The sequence below is a fragment of the Protomyctophum bolini genome (assembly GCF_963924005.1).
Source record: "Protomyctophum bolini genome assembly, chromosome: 11".
In the NCBI taxonomy this organism is placed as follows: domain Eukaryota; kingdom Metazoa; phylum Chordata; class Actinopteri; order Myctophiformes; family Myctophidae; genus Protomyctophum; species Protomyctophum bolini.
In genome coordinates, this window is record NC_137872.1 from 23,904,660 (window position 1) to 23,923,664 (window position 19,005).

The following is a 19,005-nucleotide window of genomic DNA, read 5'->3' on the forward strand; positions in this document are numbered from 1 at the left end:
ATCAAATGACATCCTCTGTATCGCTTTAGAGTTTTGTCCCCTCAGCCATCGCGGCATTAAACAATGCCCGCCGATAGGATGGTTGTATACAGTGGGGACCTCATGTGTTTGTGTTGTCTTCGTGTTATGTTTCTCTGTGCTGTGGTGTTTTGTTGTGGGTGTTTGAACAGACCTGTGAAGATGAATATCCTTCAGGACAATAAAGACAATAAAGATTATTACTATTGCCTGTTTGGATGTAGTACAACATTTTAAACATGTTGCACAATATTCATAAACGTACTTTCATCCACCACTTTCAACCTGCCATGATGGCATCACTGTTTTAGAAAACGGACGATCTACAGTCTCACGACGCCATGCACACATACTGTGTACACTAAAGCAACCTGTCTCCGAGGTCGGGAATGGGAACCACTGAGTTATTAACAACAATAACAGCCTGTGTTGGCGAACTTGAGAGGTGAAATGAAGCCGTTGTGTCTCCCCTCAGGTCGTGGGCACTGGGCGCCATTGCCCTCCTCTTCCTCCTGGGTCTGACCTGGGCCTTCGGCCTCCTCTTCATCAACGAGAACACGGTCATCATGGCCTACCTCTTCACCACCTTCAACGCCTTCCAGGGCATGTTCATCTTCATCTTCCACTGTGCTCTGCAGAAGAAGGTACAGTACTGTACGATGGATGGATGCATGGATGGATAGATTTACTGGTTCACATGAATGAATTAATGAATAAATGAATGGATTTACTGGTTCACACCAATTAATGCATATACTGTACAGTAGGGATGAAATACAAGTGAGGGGTACAATGGTTAAAATGTATATTTCACCTTTATTATGATGGATGGATGGATGGATAAGATGTTTATTGCCACTGCATGCATCTACTTAATACAAATAGCAGCATCAACAAAAATACAGATCAACAGAGCAACATTATGCCATAAACTTATAGTCATAGTCAAGTCATCATAGTGGGTTATAAAAACATCCATAATACATAGCCATAAAAAGCATAAACATAAACAAAGATAACTGTGTGCGTGTGTGCGTGTGTGTACAGTACGTGTATTTGGAGGAGAATGAGTCCATCAATGCTGCCACACTTCTTGGAAGAAGCTGTTGTTTTCCAGTCAGTTACTGTAGTCCTGGCATACTGTATATGGAGAGAATGGGATTATGACTGTGAGTGGATGGATGGATGGATGGATGGATGCATAAAGTAGTTGGCCAGACGGATAGGAGAACAGCTAACACAGTAACCCTGCCAGAGAGGGGGGGATGGATGGATGGATTGACAGACAGGCTATGATATTGATGTCCAGATCGTTTCTGAGTCATGTCCTTCTGACAGGTCTGGGAATAAGAGTGCATTAAGTACAGTACATTTCACTGTAGCAGCCCGTGTAACAGAAGACGTCCGCTCTCTGCTGCCGTACCAAGAGAGAGAGAGCGGTGCAGGGCCAGCCAGTCTAAAGCGTATGTATTTATGAGTGGCTGTAAAAACCTAAAACTTCCCCAACACCAGGTCCACAAGGAGTACAGTAAATGTCTCCGCCACTCCTACTGCTGCAGCCGTGCCTCTACGACCAGCTCCCACGGTTCCCTGAAGAACTCTGCCCTGCGTGCCAACAACCGCTACTACACCGGCAGCCAGGCACGCAGCCACGCAGCCGCACACAGACAGGTCAGAGCAACCTCACTACTATTACACTGGCAGCCAGGCATGCAGCCACGCAGCCGCACACAGACAGGTCAGAGCAACCTCAATACTACCAGTAAGACGCTTGGGGGCGAGAAGAGGTCGAGGTGACAAACTTGAGTGTGACGTGACGTGACAAAAACGCAAGGTTTCATAGTTAACAGTGACGTAGATGTCCGTCATGGTACTTATTATGGTCATGTGCCCGAGACGGAGATTGATTAATCTCCGTCAAATTAGTGATATCAAAACCGGTCGCATCGCTCTACAGCCTAGGAGCGCTTGTTGCGCAATCCTCGGTGTTGCACAACAGTGACACGTCATCGAAAATGTTCCCTACATGGCAGACAAGAAGACAATAAAGTACATTACATTACACTGGGAAAACAAAGCCTTTTCTCCAAACAAAGAGTTGCTTCACTCTTAAAATATGTACACATACTCTTGTACCTTAATTATTTTGTAATTATTTTCCGAAGCTGAAATGTCACGATTCATAAATTAGATAGTGGAGTTGGAGCCAGTCTTAAACAACACTTTACAGTATACAGGGACTTTACAGTATACATGGACTGTACTGTATACAGAAACTGTACTGTATACAGGGACTTTACCGTATACAGAGACTGTACTGTATACAGAGACTGTACTGTATACAGGGACTTTACAGTATACAGAGACTGTACTGTATACAGAGACTGTACTGTATACAGGGACTTTACAGTATACAGAGACTGTACTGTATACAGAGACTGTACTGTATACAGGGACTTTACAGTATACAGGGACTGTACTGTATACAGGGACTTTACAGTATACAGAGACTGTACTGTATACGGGACTTTACTGTATACAGAGACTTTACAGTATACAGGGACTGTACTGTATACGGGACTTTACTGTATACAGAGACTTTACAGTATACAGGGACTTTACAGTATACAGGGACTGTACTGTATACAGAGACTTTACAGTATACAGGGACTTTACAGTATACAGGGACTGTACTGTATACGGGACTTTACTGTATACAGAGACTTTACAGTATACAGGGACTTTACAGTATACAGGGACTTTACAGTATACAGGGACTGTACTGTATACGGGACTTTACTGTATACAGAGACTTTACAGTATACAGGGACTTTACAGTATACAGGGACTTTACAGTATACAGGGACTTTACAGTATACAGAGACTGTACTGTATACAGGGACTTTACAGTATACAGAGACTTTACAGTATACAGGGACTTTACAGTATACAGGGACTTTACAGTATACAGGGACTTTACAGTATACAGGGACTTTACAGTATACAGAGACTTTACAGTATACAGAGACTGTACTGTATACAGGGACTTTACAGTATACAGGGACTTTACAGTATACAGGGACTTTACAGTATACAGAGACTTTACAGTATACAGAGACTGTACTGTATACAGGGACTTTACAGTATACAGGGACTTTACAGTATACAGGGACTTTACAGTATACAGAGACTTTACAGTATACAAGGACTGTACTGTATACAGGGACTTTACAGTATACAGGGACTTTACAGTATACAGGGACTTTACAGTATACAGAGACTTTACAGTATACAAGGACTGTACTGTATACAGGGACTTTACAGTATACAGGGACTTTACAGTATACAGGGACTTTACAGTATACAGGGACTTTACAGTATACAGAGACTTTACAGTATACAAGGACTGTACTGTATACATGGACTGTACTGTATACAGGGACTGTACTGTATACAGGGACTTTAAAGTATACAGGGACTTTACAGTATACAGGGACTTTCTGAAGAGTCCATGCAGTGGCTCTGTCGATTCCTCTGGGATCCTTGGAGGTGGTTCCAAATCGACCTTCTGTAACTCTCCGAGTTTTGGAGGTCCTTGAAAAAAAATGAAAAAAAGTTAGAGAACATACCGAAGCAAATAAATGGAGAAATGCACTTGTGGAGAGAGAGAGACGAGACTAGGCTGTTGAAAAAAGGTGGGGGCGGTCACTGTTGAGGTCTATTACCCCGCCAGCGAGCGAGGGGCCGTCACGCCACAGCGCCCAGGCAGGTCAGAACAAGGACACAGCCAACGCCATTTAATGATGCCACGCGCGCAGCCAGTGGTGCGCATAACTGAATACACACGCACACAGTCATGCACGTCCGAGCATGAAGGCAAACACACACACACACACACACACACACACACACACACACACACACACACACACACACACACACACACACACTAGCAGTACACACGTGTGTAGTATAAACACAAACACTATATGTAATACACACACACACACACACACACACACACACACACACACACATTGACATTTATATATAGTTATTCTGTATATAACATAGTCTGTCAGGCAGAAACCATATTTTTTCAGGAAATGGAAAGAAGAACCTGCATGTGTTCCAAAGGCTAGCTCCAATATAGTCACAAGCTCTTGTTAATACTATACTTAGTTATATTAAATATATCTCTGCTGTCGGGAAGAAACCACCTAACTCCAAAATGTTCATTTTTCAGGAAATGAGAAATATACATTTAGCAGGAAATTAAGAAAACCTTTTTTTGTCTTAAACAAAGCAATACTGCCTCATCAAATTTGGTGTTGTGACTTTATATATTGTCAATTACTTGCATGAGGGAGAGAGGTGGTGGAGTTTGAGGGTCCAATGGAGTTAAAAGGATTTGTCCAAAGTGCTTTGTACTACTTTTCATTGGTTCAATATTCAATACCCTTTACACACAGACGTAAAGGGTATTTAATAGCACGTATTTATGCAAAAAGTGGAGTTGGGTGATTTTCTCCCGACAGCAACGATATGCAAAGTCATGGTTGACGCACACGCATAATATGCAGCCATGCAGGCACAGCACAGACACCCAACGCTTTCCGTGCTTATGACAGCACTTCAACTGTCTGTCGTCCGCAATCAGTGAACAAGAAGCTCTCGCACGTCGTAATCAGAAGCCTCCGAGTGACAATGGGATCAGTGACTGTAATCACGTCCTCCGCATCTCCACTCTATTAGCTTCCCATCTTGTTAACACAAACGTAGACACGACACTAGAGCCGTGTTGTTGTTGTTCCTATTTTGTCGCTCTTTGCGGATTAAGCGAGACCTACTCCGCCGTTCTGATTACTATACTATATAGCCCCCACTGAGTGACAATGTCTACCCGGCGTGGTTCTATATTTAACTGTATGTCTGTATGTCTGTCTGCTGCCACCCTCTCCTCTCCTCTCCTCTCCTCTCCTCTCCTCTCCTCTCCTCTCCTCTCCTCTCCTCTCCTCTCCTCTCCTCTCCTCTCCTCTCCTCTCCTCTCCTCTCCTCTCCTCTCCTCTCCTCTCCTCTCCTCTCCTCTCTCTCTCTCTCTCTCTTCCAGAGTCGGATCCGCAGGATGTGGAACGACACGGTGCGGAAGCAGACGGAATCTTCCTTCATGGCGGGAGACATCAACAGCACGCCCACGCTCAACCGCGGTGAGGCCCCTCCCACCCCATTACCACGCTGTTAAAGGTTCCCCCCAACAGTCTAGTCTAGTCTAGTCTAGTCTGTGAGTCTAAGTCTGCAAACACCTTTTAGTCTGATGGTGATACTCCATTGTACTGTATGAGGGTGTTGGTGTTATGTCCTGAAGCGTGAGCTTGTGCATCTGCCACTTTTGGTGTGCAACAAGCTATAAACGAGGCTTCCAACACCCCCTTTATTGGCCAATTGACACATGTCCAATTAGACACATACAGACGAAAAGTAAAATTACACACATGGATACTTGTACAAAGAGAGAGACACACACACAGACGGCACGCAGTGAGGTTCTTGGGTGTCTTCTGTATTCCGCGCAACAAGATACAAGATACAGGAGGAAGTTTGAAGTAGAAAAAAGTCTGCGGTGTGGCGTGCATGGCGCGGTGTGCAGTGTCTGTGTCACTGTCTGTCTGGATGTGGCCTCCGCCTCCAGGCACTGGCGTCATGGCGCGCCACCCGCGATGCAGCCATCATCACCAGAGTCACAGTCACAGTGGCCACACGAGAGAGAGAGAGAGAGAGAGAGGTTGGCTGAGGTTAGGGGACAGAGAGCAAGGCGGGTGAACGGGTGGCGGAGGGGGACAGGGGGGGGGGGGTGTCTGGCGGAGTTGATGACAACGAGGCAGTCGCTAAATCAGCCATCACTCTCTATGCTAATTTCATTCCATTTTGTTTTTAATGAACTGATTAGCGTGCTAGCGAACAGGGGGTAATTATTCTAATTGAGGAGAGTGACAGGAGCAGGATGGGGGGGGGGGGAGGAGGCTGCAATGAGGAAGAGGTTTGCTGCTGCCACGACACCATGCCTGAAAGGTCTGCGTGTGTGTGTGTGTGTGTGTGTGTGTGTGTGTGTGTGTGTGTGTGTGTGTGTGCGTGTGCGTGTGCGTGTGCGCGTACAAGCTGATGAAGGCGGGGGCTCTGTCTGGATCAGTGGTTCCCAAAGTTTTTAGCGTAGCGAGTTTGCAGATCTGTGATTTTTGTCTACTTCTTTTCTAATTTACGTTTTTTTTTCCTCCTTTTTTCATTTCTGAAATGATTATTCTTTTTACTGAGAGAGAGAGAGAGAGAGAGAGAGAGAGGGAGAGAGGGAGAGAGTGATGGAGATTGGCCCAGAATAGGGGGAGAGAGACATAAAGGGGCCTATAATGACGTAAAGGGGGGACGAGTTGCACAGAGACAGTCACTGTCCTTATCATCTGCATCTCTAATCTCTGTGACCCTCCCCCAGTTCACCATCCCTGTGAAACACTTTCTCTTCCAGACAATAGTGATGTGTCCAGGAGACAAGATGCATGGCTCCCTACACACACAACGCACGCACGCACATTTCCCCCATGCCCTACTTTGGCTACTGCACACTATGGCCACTTAAAAGTAGTTCCTTAAAATTTCTGCAGGAAAATTGAGGTACTATGATTTGCTTGCAGAGGACAGATTATCCGTAGTAATTCGGCGTTGTTTGTGAAGAGGAAAAAGCCTATTTGGCAAGATGGCAGGAGAGAGAGGCAGAAACAGAGAAAGGGAATGATTGAATGAGGAGAAATGGAAAAGCATCGCACAGAATGGAAGGGGAGAGAGTTTGCAAGGCTCGCCTGAGAGATAAGAAAGAGGAGAGGCTGGAATTAAGGATAAATAAGTAAACAGCTCTGTTTGTGGCAGAGCGAATGTCTTAATCACAGACTTGTGTTGTCGAAGTCCTGCTACCCTGGGTGTGTGTGTGTGTGTGTGTGTGTGTGTGTGTGTGTGTGTGTGTGTGTGTGTGTGTACACGCGCAAGTGTGTGTGTGTGTGTGTGTGTGTGTGTGTGTGTGTGTGTGTGTGTGTGTGTGTGTGTGTGTGTGTGTACACGCGCATGTGTGTGTGTGTGTGCACACGCGCAAATGTGTGTGCGTGTGCACAACGTAAGATGGTGATGAACAGCGGCCGTTAAAAGCTGAAGGTTGCGGTGGGCCCTGGACCACTCTCTGTCATGCTGTCCTGTTTTTAATTTCATGGCATTTCTGTTTGAGTTGCCCGAGGGCCGCAAGCCCTACATGGGCATCCTGCGACGTTCTCAATGTGCCATTTCTTTGAATTATATTTGTCTTGCGGTGGCATTCACATTTCACTGTGAAATGAACTGTGCTCGAATGGCTAGCTGCACCCCCTCAACGACATAATGGTATGCATTATACCGCCCCCCAACGCCCACACGCACACACACACACACACACACACACACACACACACACACACACACACACACACACACACACACACACACACACACACACACACACACACACACACACCGACGGCACTGTGAGAGCAATGGCAAAATAAATAACAAAATAAAAAGCATCTTGAATGGCGACTCTCAGCTCTCTCAGCAGCTTTCCCTTACCAATCGTATTTTTACTCAAAGGTTACAGTCTCAGTGCGAAAACATCCAGAGGTACTGCGTGTAAATGCATTACTCCATAAAGTGTCACCATAACACAAATACCACCCTCCTATACCCCATCCCTGTTTGAATACACAGCAAATATGTTTATGAATCAAAGATGTTATTGCATCTGAAGGTCTGAATTCCAGTACACTACATCTTTCTTATTTTATTTTTTTGCTGCCATTGTGAGTCCACAGCTGACAAAGAGGAAATCTGACAAAGGCCTGAGTTATACATTCTTGCGCGTGCTGAAAATAGCACCTCACCTGCAAGCTCATGTTGCATCGCATTGCGATGTGCTCACATCGTGTCACATCACTATGTGCTAGCCTATTTACGCCACGCAACACCTCTGTACGAGGGATTGTAAATTACAACACCTCTGTACGAGGGACTGTAAATTACAACACCTCTGTACGAGGACTGTAAATTACAACACCTCTGTACGAGGGATTGTAAATTACAACACCTCTGTACAAGTCAAGGACTGTAAATTACAACACCTCTGTACGAGGGAGTGTAAATTACAACACCTCTGTACGAGGGACTGTAAATTACAACACCTCTGTACGAGGACTGTAAATTACAACACCTCTGTACGAGGGAGTGTAAATTACAACACCTCTGTACAAGTCAAGGACTGTAAATTACAACACCTCTGTACAAGTCAAGGACTGTAAATTACAACACCTCTGTACGAGGACTGTAAATTACAACACCTCTGTACGAGGGACTGTAAATTACAACACCTCTGTACAAGGACTGTAAATTACAACACCTCTGTACGAGGGAGTGTAAATTACAACACCTCTGTACGAGGGAGTGTAAATTACAACACCTCTGTACGAGGGAGTGTAAATTACGCAAATGCTTTGTTAGCCTGGAAACCAGAAGAATCTGAAAATAAAAGAAGCAGATTAGTCTGGCCCCACACCAATTAGTGCCCAGTATGCCAATATGGCCAGAGGCACTTTTTTGTATCCGCCCCTTGGAAATGCAGGTTCCACACAGAGATTCCAAACATTTTCATGTCAAGGACCCCCAAATTGACACAAATTAGCGCACGGACCCCCATTTGAAAAGATATGCCATGAAGGACCCCCATGAGAGAAGGTTTTTACGGCCCTAGCAGTGATTCTCAACCTGTTTAATTTCATGGACCCCCAATTTGACATGCATTAGGCTTCGGACCCCCATTTAATGGCTCTCTGGGACCCGAAACTATATTGTAAAATCTATGGTAATTTAACTCTTGAGAGTGTAGAAATGGAACCAAATGGACCCGTTCCATTTGTACATTCTCAGAGTTATACAGACCCATAAGGGTTCATTTGGTTCCAAACTATCATTTAACTGGGGACCCCCTGTAACTCCCTCCCGGACCCCACTTTGGGAACCACTGCTTTATAATAGGTGATCATGGTGGCGTGTGATTTCTGTCGTAGCGACCATGGGCAACCATCTGCTGACCAATCCAGTGCTGCAGACTCGCACCGGCACTTCCCCTTACAACACTCTGCTGGCTGAGAGCTTCACTCCTCCATCGCCTGGGGTCTTCAACTCCACCGGTTAGCCCCCCGCCCGCCCCCAGCCACCCTGTGCATGTTGTGTGTGTGTCTGGGGTCTTCAACTCCACCGGTTAGCCCCCCGCCCCGCCCCCAGCCACCCTGTGCATGTTGTGTGTGTGTCTGGGGTCTTCAACTCCACCGGTTAGCCCCCCGCCCCGCCCCCAGCCACCCTGTGCATGTTGTGTGTGTGTCTGGGGTCTTCAACTCCACCGGTTAGCCCCCCGCCCCGCCCCCAGCCACCCTGTGCATGTTGTGTGTGTGTCTGGGGTCTTCAACTCCACCGGTTAGCCCCCGCCCCGCCCCCAGCCACCCTGTGCATGTTGTGTGTGGGTCTCGTGCCTGGGGTCTTCAACTCCACCGGTTAGCCCCCCGCCCGCCCCCAGCCACCCTGTGCATGTTGTGTGTGGGTCTCGTGCCTGCCATGTGCGTATACGCTGTTGTTGTCATGGTGGAGAAAGTATACTCACATGTTTTACTTAAGTAAATGTATCAGTGATGCAATGTAGAAATACTCTGGTACAAGAAAAAGTCCGGAATTCAACATTTACTTAGAAAGTATTGTGTGGCTTTAAAATGTACTTAAAGTATCAAAAGTAAAAGTACTCATTGTGCAGAATGTCCCATTTCAAGTTTTCTAATGTATAAAAATCGCTTGAAAAGAGCCGATCTATACAAAATAGAGTGCATATGTTTTGTAATAATTATCATAATAATAATAAGTTGTCAAATAAATATAGTGGAGTAATGTATAGCCTACAATATTTTAATCTAGTGGAGTAGAAGAAAAGTATGGGAAAAAAAGTACAAATACCTCAACATTTTACAGTAGCCTACAATAAATGTACTTCCACCACTAGTTGTTATCGTCCTGTCTGCTGTTCTGGCAATATTTTGACATGGCGCTCACGCACGCCATGTGTGTGTGTGTGTGTGCATGCGTGCGTGCGTGCGTGCGTGCGTGCGTGCATGCGTGCGTGCGTGCGTGCGTTGTTTTGTATATGCGATTGTTTGCATGTTCACCTGCATGTGCACAGTGCACACGCATACATGCACAATTGCACTTTCAGGTTACATGTAGCTGTCAAAGTGAATCAGCGTTGAAGCACTACAGTATAACCAGCTGGCTGCTTTCTAATCGTGTCGTCCTTAAATACTAACGGTCATAAATTGAGTGGAAGTAAATTGACATGCTGTGTGTGACAGAGGCAGCAGTCTTGAGGATAGTGAAATTCGATCAGCCCTAAATTGCAATTTCTGTTGAACACCTTACCACCTTACTGTATATTGACCATATTGACAGTTTGACACGGCGGCCATCTTGGTTGTACGGCGACACTCGCTGGTGTGAATATGAAGTCAATTATGGGTTTATTCTTATTTTACGCGGGTGTGTGTGTTCGAGGCGAGAGACGTTTAACACATCATCAGCAAACCTGTTCAATGTTAATTTATTCATTTCTAGGTCAGATGTACACACTGAGAATATACACTCTGAGAATGTACAAATGTACTCTGAGAATGTACACTCTGAGAATATACAAATGTACACTCTGAGAATGTACTGTACGCTCTGAGAATGTACACTCTGAGAATATACACTCTGAGAATGTACAAATGTACTCTGAGAATGTACACTCTGAGAATACACAAATGTACTCTGAGAATGTACACTCTGGGAATATACAAATGTACACTCTGAGAATGTACTGTACGCTCTGAGAATGTACACTCTGAGAATACAAATGTACTCTTGAGAATGGACAAAATGTATAAATGCTCAAAATGTAACCAAATGAAGGGACCCGTAGCGGTTACATTTGTACATTCTCTGAGTTAAATTAACTTTTGATATGGGTGTGCTGTAAATCTCTGCCCTCCACTCTGTCTGCCTGTCTGTGTGCGTGTGTGTGTGTGTGTGTGTGTGTGTGTGTGTGTGTGTGTGTGTGTGTGTGTGTGTGTGTGTGTGTGTGTGTGTGTGTGTGTGTGTGTGTGTGTGTGTGTGTGTGTGTGTGTGTGTGTGTGTGTGTGTGTGTGTGTGTGCGTGTGTGTGGTAGCTTAGACCCTGGGCTGTGGTAATGGCTCCACACCAGTATTAATATTCACCAGAGGAGAGGGGGGCGGGGGGAGTGCGTGTGGCTGCATGGTGCTGAGTGAGCATGTGACTCTGTGGCGTATGGGGACCTAGTGTCTGAGGGGTATGGGGACCTAGTGTCTGAGGGGTATGGGGACCTAGTGTCTGAGGGGTATGGGGACCTAGTGTCTGAGGGGTATGGGGACCTAGTGTCTGAGGCGTATGGGGACCTAGTGTCTGAGGGGTATGGGGACCTAGTGTCTGAGGGGTATGGGGACCTAGTGTCTGAGGGGTATGGGGACCTAGTGTCTGAGGGGTATGGGGACCTAGTGTCTGAGGGGTATGGGGACCTAGTGTCTGAGGGTTATGGGGACCTAGTGTCTGAGGCGTATGGGGACCTAGTGTCTGAGGGGTATGGGGACCTAGTGTCTGAGGGGTATGGGGACCTAGTGTCTGAGGGGTATGGGGACCTAGTGTCTGAGGGGTATGGGGACCTAGTGTCTGAGGGGTATGGGGACCTAGTGTCTGAGGGGTATGGGGACCTAGTGTCTGAGGGGCTGAAATTTAAGGCGGCGTTTCTGTTAAATATTTTAAAGGCCCTCTCTCTGCACGATGCGTCAAGCCTGATGGCCACGGGCTCCGGCAGGCAGCGGGGACATTTTTAGAAGGGAGACGGCAGGGAGGGTGCGGAGGGAGGGAGGGAGGGAGGGAAAGAAGCATGGAGGGCACTTCATTAGAATGTCTAATTAGCCTGCACCACCACCGCTGAAAGAAGAATGTTGATTAAAATCATACGACGCATTCCATTTCTCTAAAAACGGTGCTCTTTGGCGAGGGCTTTGGTATGTGACGGCGGCTTGGGAGGAAAAACAAAATCACGACATCTTTTGTGTGCGTTGAAGGCCGAGTCGTAAAATAAACATAAAGCGTTGCTTTACGAGGTGGTGCATGAATTATGTATAGTATATCCCACTGTAGTAAATGAATTGGAGCGTGTTTCCGGTGGCTGAGGTGTAAACGATGGTGGAACAGCATGTCAAACGTCTCAGAGGCAGGAGTGAGTGTGCATGCAATGGAGTTAATTTGCTTCAATATGAGCGTGTGTGTCTGCGCGTGTGTGTCTGCGCGTGTGTGTGTGTGTGTGTGTGTGTGTGTGTGTGTGTGTGTGTCTGTGTGTGTGTGCGTTTGCGTGTATGTGTTTTATGTGCATGTCGCCTGTGTGTTTTTGAACTGTGTGCCGATTTGACATGCGCATGTTTCATTTGTGCATTTTGTATCACTGAACAATACATTTACTGACCAAAACCTTTTGTTTTCCTCCACATGGCTTCCTCATGGACTCCCAGGAACCTTCCGTGATCCAAGTAAGAGTACCAGAGTCACAATACCTTGTTCAGAATACCAGAGTCACTATGCCTTGTTCAGAATACAGTCACTATACCTTGTTCAGAATACAGTCACTATACCTTGTTCAGAATACAGTCACTATGCCTTGTTCAGAATACAGTCACTATACCTTGTTCAGAATACAGTCACTATACCTTGTTCAGAATACCAGAGTCACTATACCTTGTTCAGAATACAGTCACTATACCTTGTTCAGAATACAGTCACTATACCTTGTTCAGAATACAGTCACTATACCTTGTTCAGAATACAGTCACTATACCTTGTTCAGAATACAGTCACTATACCTTGTTCAGAATACAGTCACTATACCTTGTTCAGAATACCAGAGTCACTATACCTTGTTCAGAATACAGTCACTATACCTTGTTCAGAATACAGTCACTATACCTTGTTCAGAATACAGTCACTATACCTTGTTCAGAATACCAGAGTCACTATACCTTGTTCAGAATACAGTCACTATGCCTTGTTCAGAATACAGTCACTATACCTTGTTCAGAATACAGTCACTATACCTTGTTCAGAATACAGTCACTATACCTTGTTCAGAATACCAGAGTCACTATACCTTGTTCAGAATACAGTCACTATACCTTGTTCAGAATACAGTCACTATACTGTACCTTGTTCAGAATACAGTCACTATACCTTGTTCAGAATACAGTCACTATACCTTGTTCAGAATACAGTCACTATGCCTTGTTCAGAATACAGTCACTATACCTTGTTCAGAATACAGTCACTATACCTTGTTCGGAATACAGTCACTATACCTTGTTCGGAATACAGTCACTATACCTTGTTCAGAATACAGTCACTATACCTTGTTCAGAATACAGTCACTATGCCTTGTTCAGAATACAGTCACTATACCTTGTTCAGAATACAGTCACTATACCTTGTTCAGAATACAGTCACTATACCTTGTTCAGAATACCAGAGTCACTATACCTTGTTCAGAATACAGTCACTATACCTTGTTCAGAATACAGTCACTATACCTTGTTCAGAATACCAGAGTCACTATGCCTTGTTCAGAATACAGTCACTATACCTTGTTCAGAATACAGTCACTATACCTTGTTCAGAATACCAGAGTCACTATGCCTTGTTCAGAATACCAGAGTCACTATGCCTTGTTCAGAATACCAGAGTCACTATACCTTGTTCAGAATACCAGAGTCACTATACCTTGTTCAGAATATGGACAAAGCGTTCTCCGGGTCTGAGATGGACGTAAGATAAAGCCTGTCAGTCCTTGAATTGTAAATCGCCATCTTTCTAGATCCGTTGGGCCCAGCTGGCCATTGGCTGGCCCAGACAACGAGGCGGGACTTCCCCCCTTCTTCTTCGTTGTTTTTTATTTTGACTCGAGCGGGGGGGTGGATCCCGATCATAGACTGTAAAGGTAGCCACGCCCCTCAGAACATACTCGACTTTATGGTAATTTTTTAAATAAATGGGACCATACTTTTCCAAAAAGAATATTATGACATGAGAAATGAGACTGGAAGCAGAAAGTATTCATGACCATGTTTATTAAGGTAATACAGTCTAGTTGAAGTTGGGCCCAAATACATGGACCTCTATGGAGCTATGGGGGTTTTTGGGCCCAATGACAGCGCCACAACAGGCCATTATATGAACTTTCAGGAAGTCAGGATTTCCTACTGCCTTCAGACACTATTGGCTTCACTGCCCCCCTGGTATTACCATGTGTTGTTCTTGTTTACTGTAAACCACTCTGGATTAAGAGCATCTGCTAAATGCCTAAATTGTAATTGTAAGTTGATTTGACAGTGTACTGACACACATTGTCCTTGTGTTTGTCTGCTGCCCAGAGAGCACTCTGTCCAAAGGGCGGGACCCCTGTGGCATGGAGACCCTGCCCCTGAACGGTAACTTCAACAACAGCTACTCTCTGCGCGGCGGGCCGGGAGGCGGCGGAGGCAGCTGTGACTTCCTGGGCGGTGGCGTAGGCGACAGCTCCCCGCCGCTCCTCAACCCGCGCAGCTCTGACACACTCGGCGGAGGAGGAGGAATCCGGCGGAACCTCTCCGACGCGGCCGCCTTCGAGAAGATGATCATCTCCGAGCTGGTGCACAACAACCTGAGGGGCGGGGGCGGAGTCGGGGGCGTGACCACAGGCGGAGGGGGCGGGGACAGGATGTGCGGCAGCCTGGCGCGGGGACGGCCGCACGGCGGAGTGGGCCGGGGGGTGGCGGCGCCGGGGGGTGGCGGCGCCGGGCCCGAGCTGTCCATGGACGACGACGACGAGGACTTCCTGTCCAGAGAGGGGCGTGGCCAGTGCACGCCGCAGGACGTGGAGCTGCTGTACAAGGCCCTGGAGGAGCCGCTGCTGCTGCAGCGGGCGCAGTCCGTCCTCTACCAGAGCGACCCCGAGGAGTCCGAGAGCTACACGGGGGCCGACCTCACGGAGAGCCTGGGCCACAGTGGCGGCGGCGGGCCGGCGGGGGGGAACAGCGGTGGCGCGGCCGAGTCGCCTGCCCGGGACTCCCTGTACACCAGCATCACCAACCTGCGAGACTCGCCCTACCCCGACAGCAGCCCCGAGCCCCTGGAGGTGGTCCCGCGCTCGGCGCAGCCCCCCGAGGAGCTGTACTACAGCTCCGGCAGGCCCGCCCTGGGCTCCCGCGGCGCCCCCATGCAGACCTTCTACCAGGCGGGGCCCCGCAGGCCCAGCGGGGAGGCCCCACACCCGCCGCTAGAGCCCGCCCACAGCGAGGGAGACGGACAGATGCAGCTGGTCACCAGTCTGTGACTGACGGAGCCCGGAGGAGAATGAGAACGGACCTGTGATACCACTACTGGCCAGTAGAGGCCGCCTCCGTCCTCGCGCTCGCTTATCTCTACTTCCTGCTCGTTCGGTTGCCTTTCTTTTTCTTTTTAAAATCTGTTTATCTGAGATATAAGTAAACGGCATTCGGGGTCACGTTGGGGCATGTGGGGATGTTCGTCCAGAACGTTCACCCCCCTCGCTCTCCCTCTCTCCCTCCCTCTCTCCCTCTCTCTCTCTCCCTCCCTCTCTCCCTCTCTCCCTATCTCTCTCCCTCTCTCTCTCTCTCTCTCTCTCTCTCTCTCTCCCTCTCTCTCTCTCCCTCTCTCTCTGTTTCTGTTCCGTCCCAGTAGTCCTCCGTGATTCCTTCGGTTCCCCGAGGCCTGAAGTCCAGCACTCTGAATGTACCTCTCCAACCCCCTCTGTACGCGTAGATATTTCAAGAAACTTGCAAACTTTATTAAAGTTTTTATCTAATTTATCCGCAGAAATGCCTCTGGAGAAAAAGGAATCTCCTTTTATATTTCCTCCTCTCCTTCCCCTTTCTCACCCCAGCCATTGATACGTACAGGTCTCGTTTTAGTCATTATTTGACAGGAGTAGTTAGCTAGGAGACTGAGACAGGGAGATGCACCGTTACGCCCCGAAAAGAAGAAACAAGTCTCTCAGAAAGCTCTTCAGTGTTGCCAAAAATACCTTTGTTGAGCCAGAAAAAACAGGAACATTTATAAGGCACACGCACATGCAAACACCCACTCACATACACACGCGCACACACACACACACACACACACACACACACACACACACACACACACACACACAGAAGTGCTTGTTAGTTGTTACAGAACATGGGAAAGTCAAAACAACACACCATCCAAGTAAAGAAAAAAAAAAGATATAATGTGTGAGAACTATTGTTCCAAGGAGGCAGTGGGAGCCGCTTCAGTGTAGTTGCCTTTATTTTTCTCTTGCTGTGAAGAACCGACAACTATGTACAGAAGTAGAGCAGAGGCAGATGGAAAGAGGGAGGGAGAGAGAGAGGGAGAGAGAGAGAGAGAGAGACTGAGGAGGCGCCGAGCCATCCCTTTCGAGCAGCAGAACAGTACTGTCAGCCTAAACCGTGCATCCGGAAGACCGGCCACTCCTCCTCAGAGGAGAACATTCACACTGTTCTCTCTGCCTGATTTCTTCAGGCGTCTCCAAAAAAGTGATGGGGGTGGAAAAAAAAGACAGAGGAGTCGCTATATGTCTCTGCCAGAGAATGATCAATCTTTTTTTGACTTTGTGTTTTAGCGTTGAATCCTCTCTGGAGGGAGGCAGGGTTGGTTGGGGCGGTGGGGGGGTTGAAAGTGGACTGGTATTGCACCCCCCCACCCCCTCCCCTGCACCCCCCCCCCCCCACATACCCCCCCGCCCCCGTACTGTACTATTAGATCCTAGCCAGTGGATTTTGGACATGTCTCCTACCGTGCGTGTGTGGTTGTTGTTCACGGACAGACAGACAGACAGACAGACAGACGGACGGACGGACGGACTCTGTCATGCAGAGTTGAACCTGTACATAGTCAACCACTTGCGAAATGAAAGTACTTCCTACCAATGTAAATACAGAAACCCGAGACCATCAAAAGCAACAACAACAAAAAAAATATGAAAAATGACTTCTTGTACTGCAACAAACCAACAAAAGAACAAAAAAATAAAAATGTTTTGGAGATTGTGACCCGATTGATACACTCTATCTCTCTCCCTGTTAAGCCTAATTTATACGTTGTCGTATGTATGGCTGCATCACTACGACGGAACGCTTTGTCTTTGGTTAATCTACGACGAAGTATAAACATGGCTTTGTCTTTGGTTAATCTACGACGAAGTATAAACATGGCTTTGTCTTTGGTTAATCTACGACGAAGTATAAACATGGCTTTGTATTCTTTCTCCCGCTCTCTCGCTCTCCTCCTGGGCCTGACGCTGTGACACTTAAATCATCCCTGAGAAATAAAGCGATGCAATGGAGAGAGAGAGAGAGAGAGAGGGGGGGGAGAGAAGGTGTATGATGATGTGTGATAGATTTTATTATTTATACAAAATGGGAAAAAAGAAATAAAATGTCCTGGCACAAATTGTTGATGTAATATAATCCATTACACGTTGTTAATGTTTGACCTTTGACATTCCCAATGTGGAGGGGAGGGCTGCAGGGCGGGTGGGATACTACAGGTGTTTGACCTTTGACATTCCCAATGCGGGGAGGGCTACAAGGCGGGTGGGATACTACAGGGGTTCTCTCTTCTTTTTGTTTTCCAAGGAACCGCCCAGTTTGGTATGCATTTGGCCACGGACCCCCATTTACTCCCCTGTTGTGTACCATAAGTGTCCACTTGTTTCCTAACTATCAATCAATCATTTTGCTGGGGACCCCCTGGAACAATCCCCCCTTCCAAGGACCCTGGGGGTCCCCGTACCCCCCGTTGAGAACCAATGGGATACAGATATCATTGTGTGCCTCGCCGGCACAACAATATGACAACAGCATTGTGGTTGAAGGACAGCAGCCATAATGAGATTTGGTTTGAGCTCTTGATTTATTTGACAGATGTCAGATATAACCGGATTACATTCTTTTAATATGGGGTTTTAGCATGGATGGTAGACATTTGTTTTGCTAGAATCTCGAGTCTATTGCGTTTTGCCGTTTCCAAAGCATAGTTTCAGCGTTATACCCCCAGCCAGCCAGCCAGCCAGCCAGCAGGCTCCGATGTGACAACTCATTCACTCCCAGCGTGCAACGCGTTGGCGGCACGTGCACGGGCGGGCATGGCCTCATGTGGCGGTGTATCCCACACACAGAAACACACACACACACACACACACACACACACACACACACTTGTCCGACTTACAATGATTTGTGACGGAACTCGTGTGCATGTCAGCCGGGGGGTAAAGGGAGGCGGGGTATTCTGAGGCTCCCAACTTGCTGCAGGAACGTACGGCAAGCAGGGTTGAGTGATCAGGACAAAAATATGTTTATATTATAAATTAATAAAGCAAGTGATACTGTTGTGGAATTAAGTCTCAAAAAGAAAGCACCTCATCAAAACCCTTCCCTCCTCCCACTCAAGTCTGTCTCTGTGTTCTGTTTTTTCTTCTAGGTGTCGAAGAAAAACAAGGCAGTTTTCTTTTTTTTCTGGTGGTTTATTTTGTACTTTTATTTGTGTGCTGTTTTCTTTTCAATATTTATTCATACGTTGATTTATTCATTATAGCTTTTTGTTCTTCTTCTACGTACGGTCCCCCATGGAAAACAAAAACTGTGACAAGTGAAAGAATGTGATTGGTACTCAGAATGTGATGGGTACTCAGAATGTGATGGATAGCCACAATGTCATGGGTACCCACATTGTGATGGATAGCCACAATGTCATGGGTACCCACATTGTGATGGATAGCCA

The 19,005-nt window shown here is 46.9% G+C and overlaps 1 protein-coding gene across 1 annotated transcript in view; it reads left to right on the forward strand.

The window, feature by feature from the left end:
• adgrl1a (adhesion G protein-coupled receptor L1a) overlaps positions 1 to 17,662 on the forward strand; it is a 194,276-nt gene extending 176,614 nt beyond the window's left edge. Inside the window, exons 20-25 of the mRNA XM_080776013.1 lie at positions 494 to 662; positions 1,531 to 1,689; positions 5,129 to 5,225; positions 9,147 to 9,269; positions 12,687 to 12,704; positions 14,592 to 17,662. Of these exons, the coding sequence (XP_080632139.1) occupies positions 494 to 662; positions 1,531 to 1,689; positions 5,129 to 5,225; positions 9,147 to 9,269; positions 12,687 to 12,704; positions 14,592 to 15,532 (1,507 nt within the window). The 3' untranslated portion in view covers positions 15,533 to 17,662. The remainder of the gene's footprint in view (positions 1 to 493; positions 663 to 1,530; positions 1,690 to 5,128; positions 5,226 to 9,146; positions 9,270 to 12,686; positions 12,705 to 14,591) is intronic.
• The last annotated feature ends 1,343 nt before the right edge of the window (positions 17,663 to 19,005 follow it).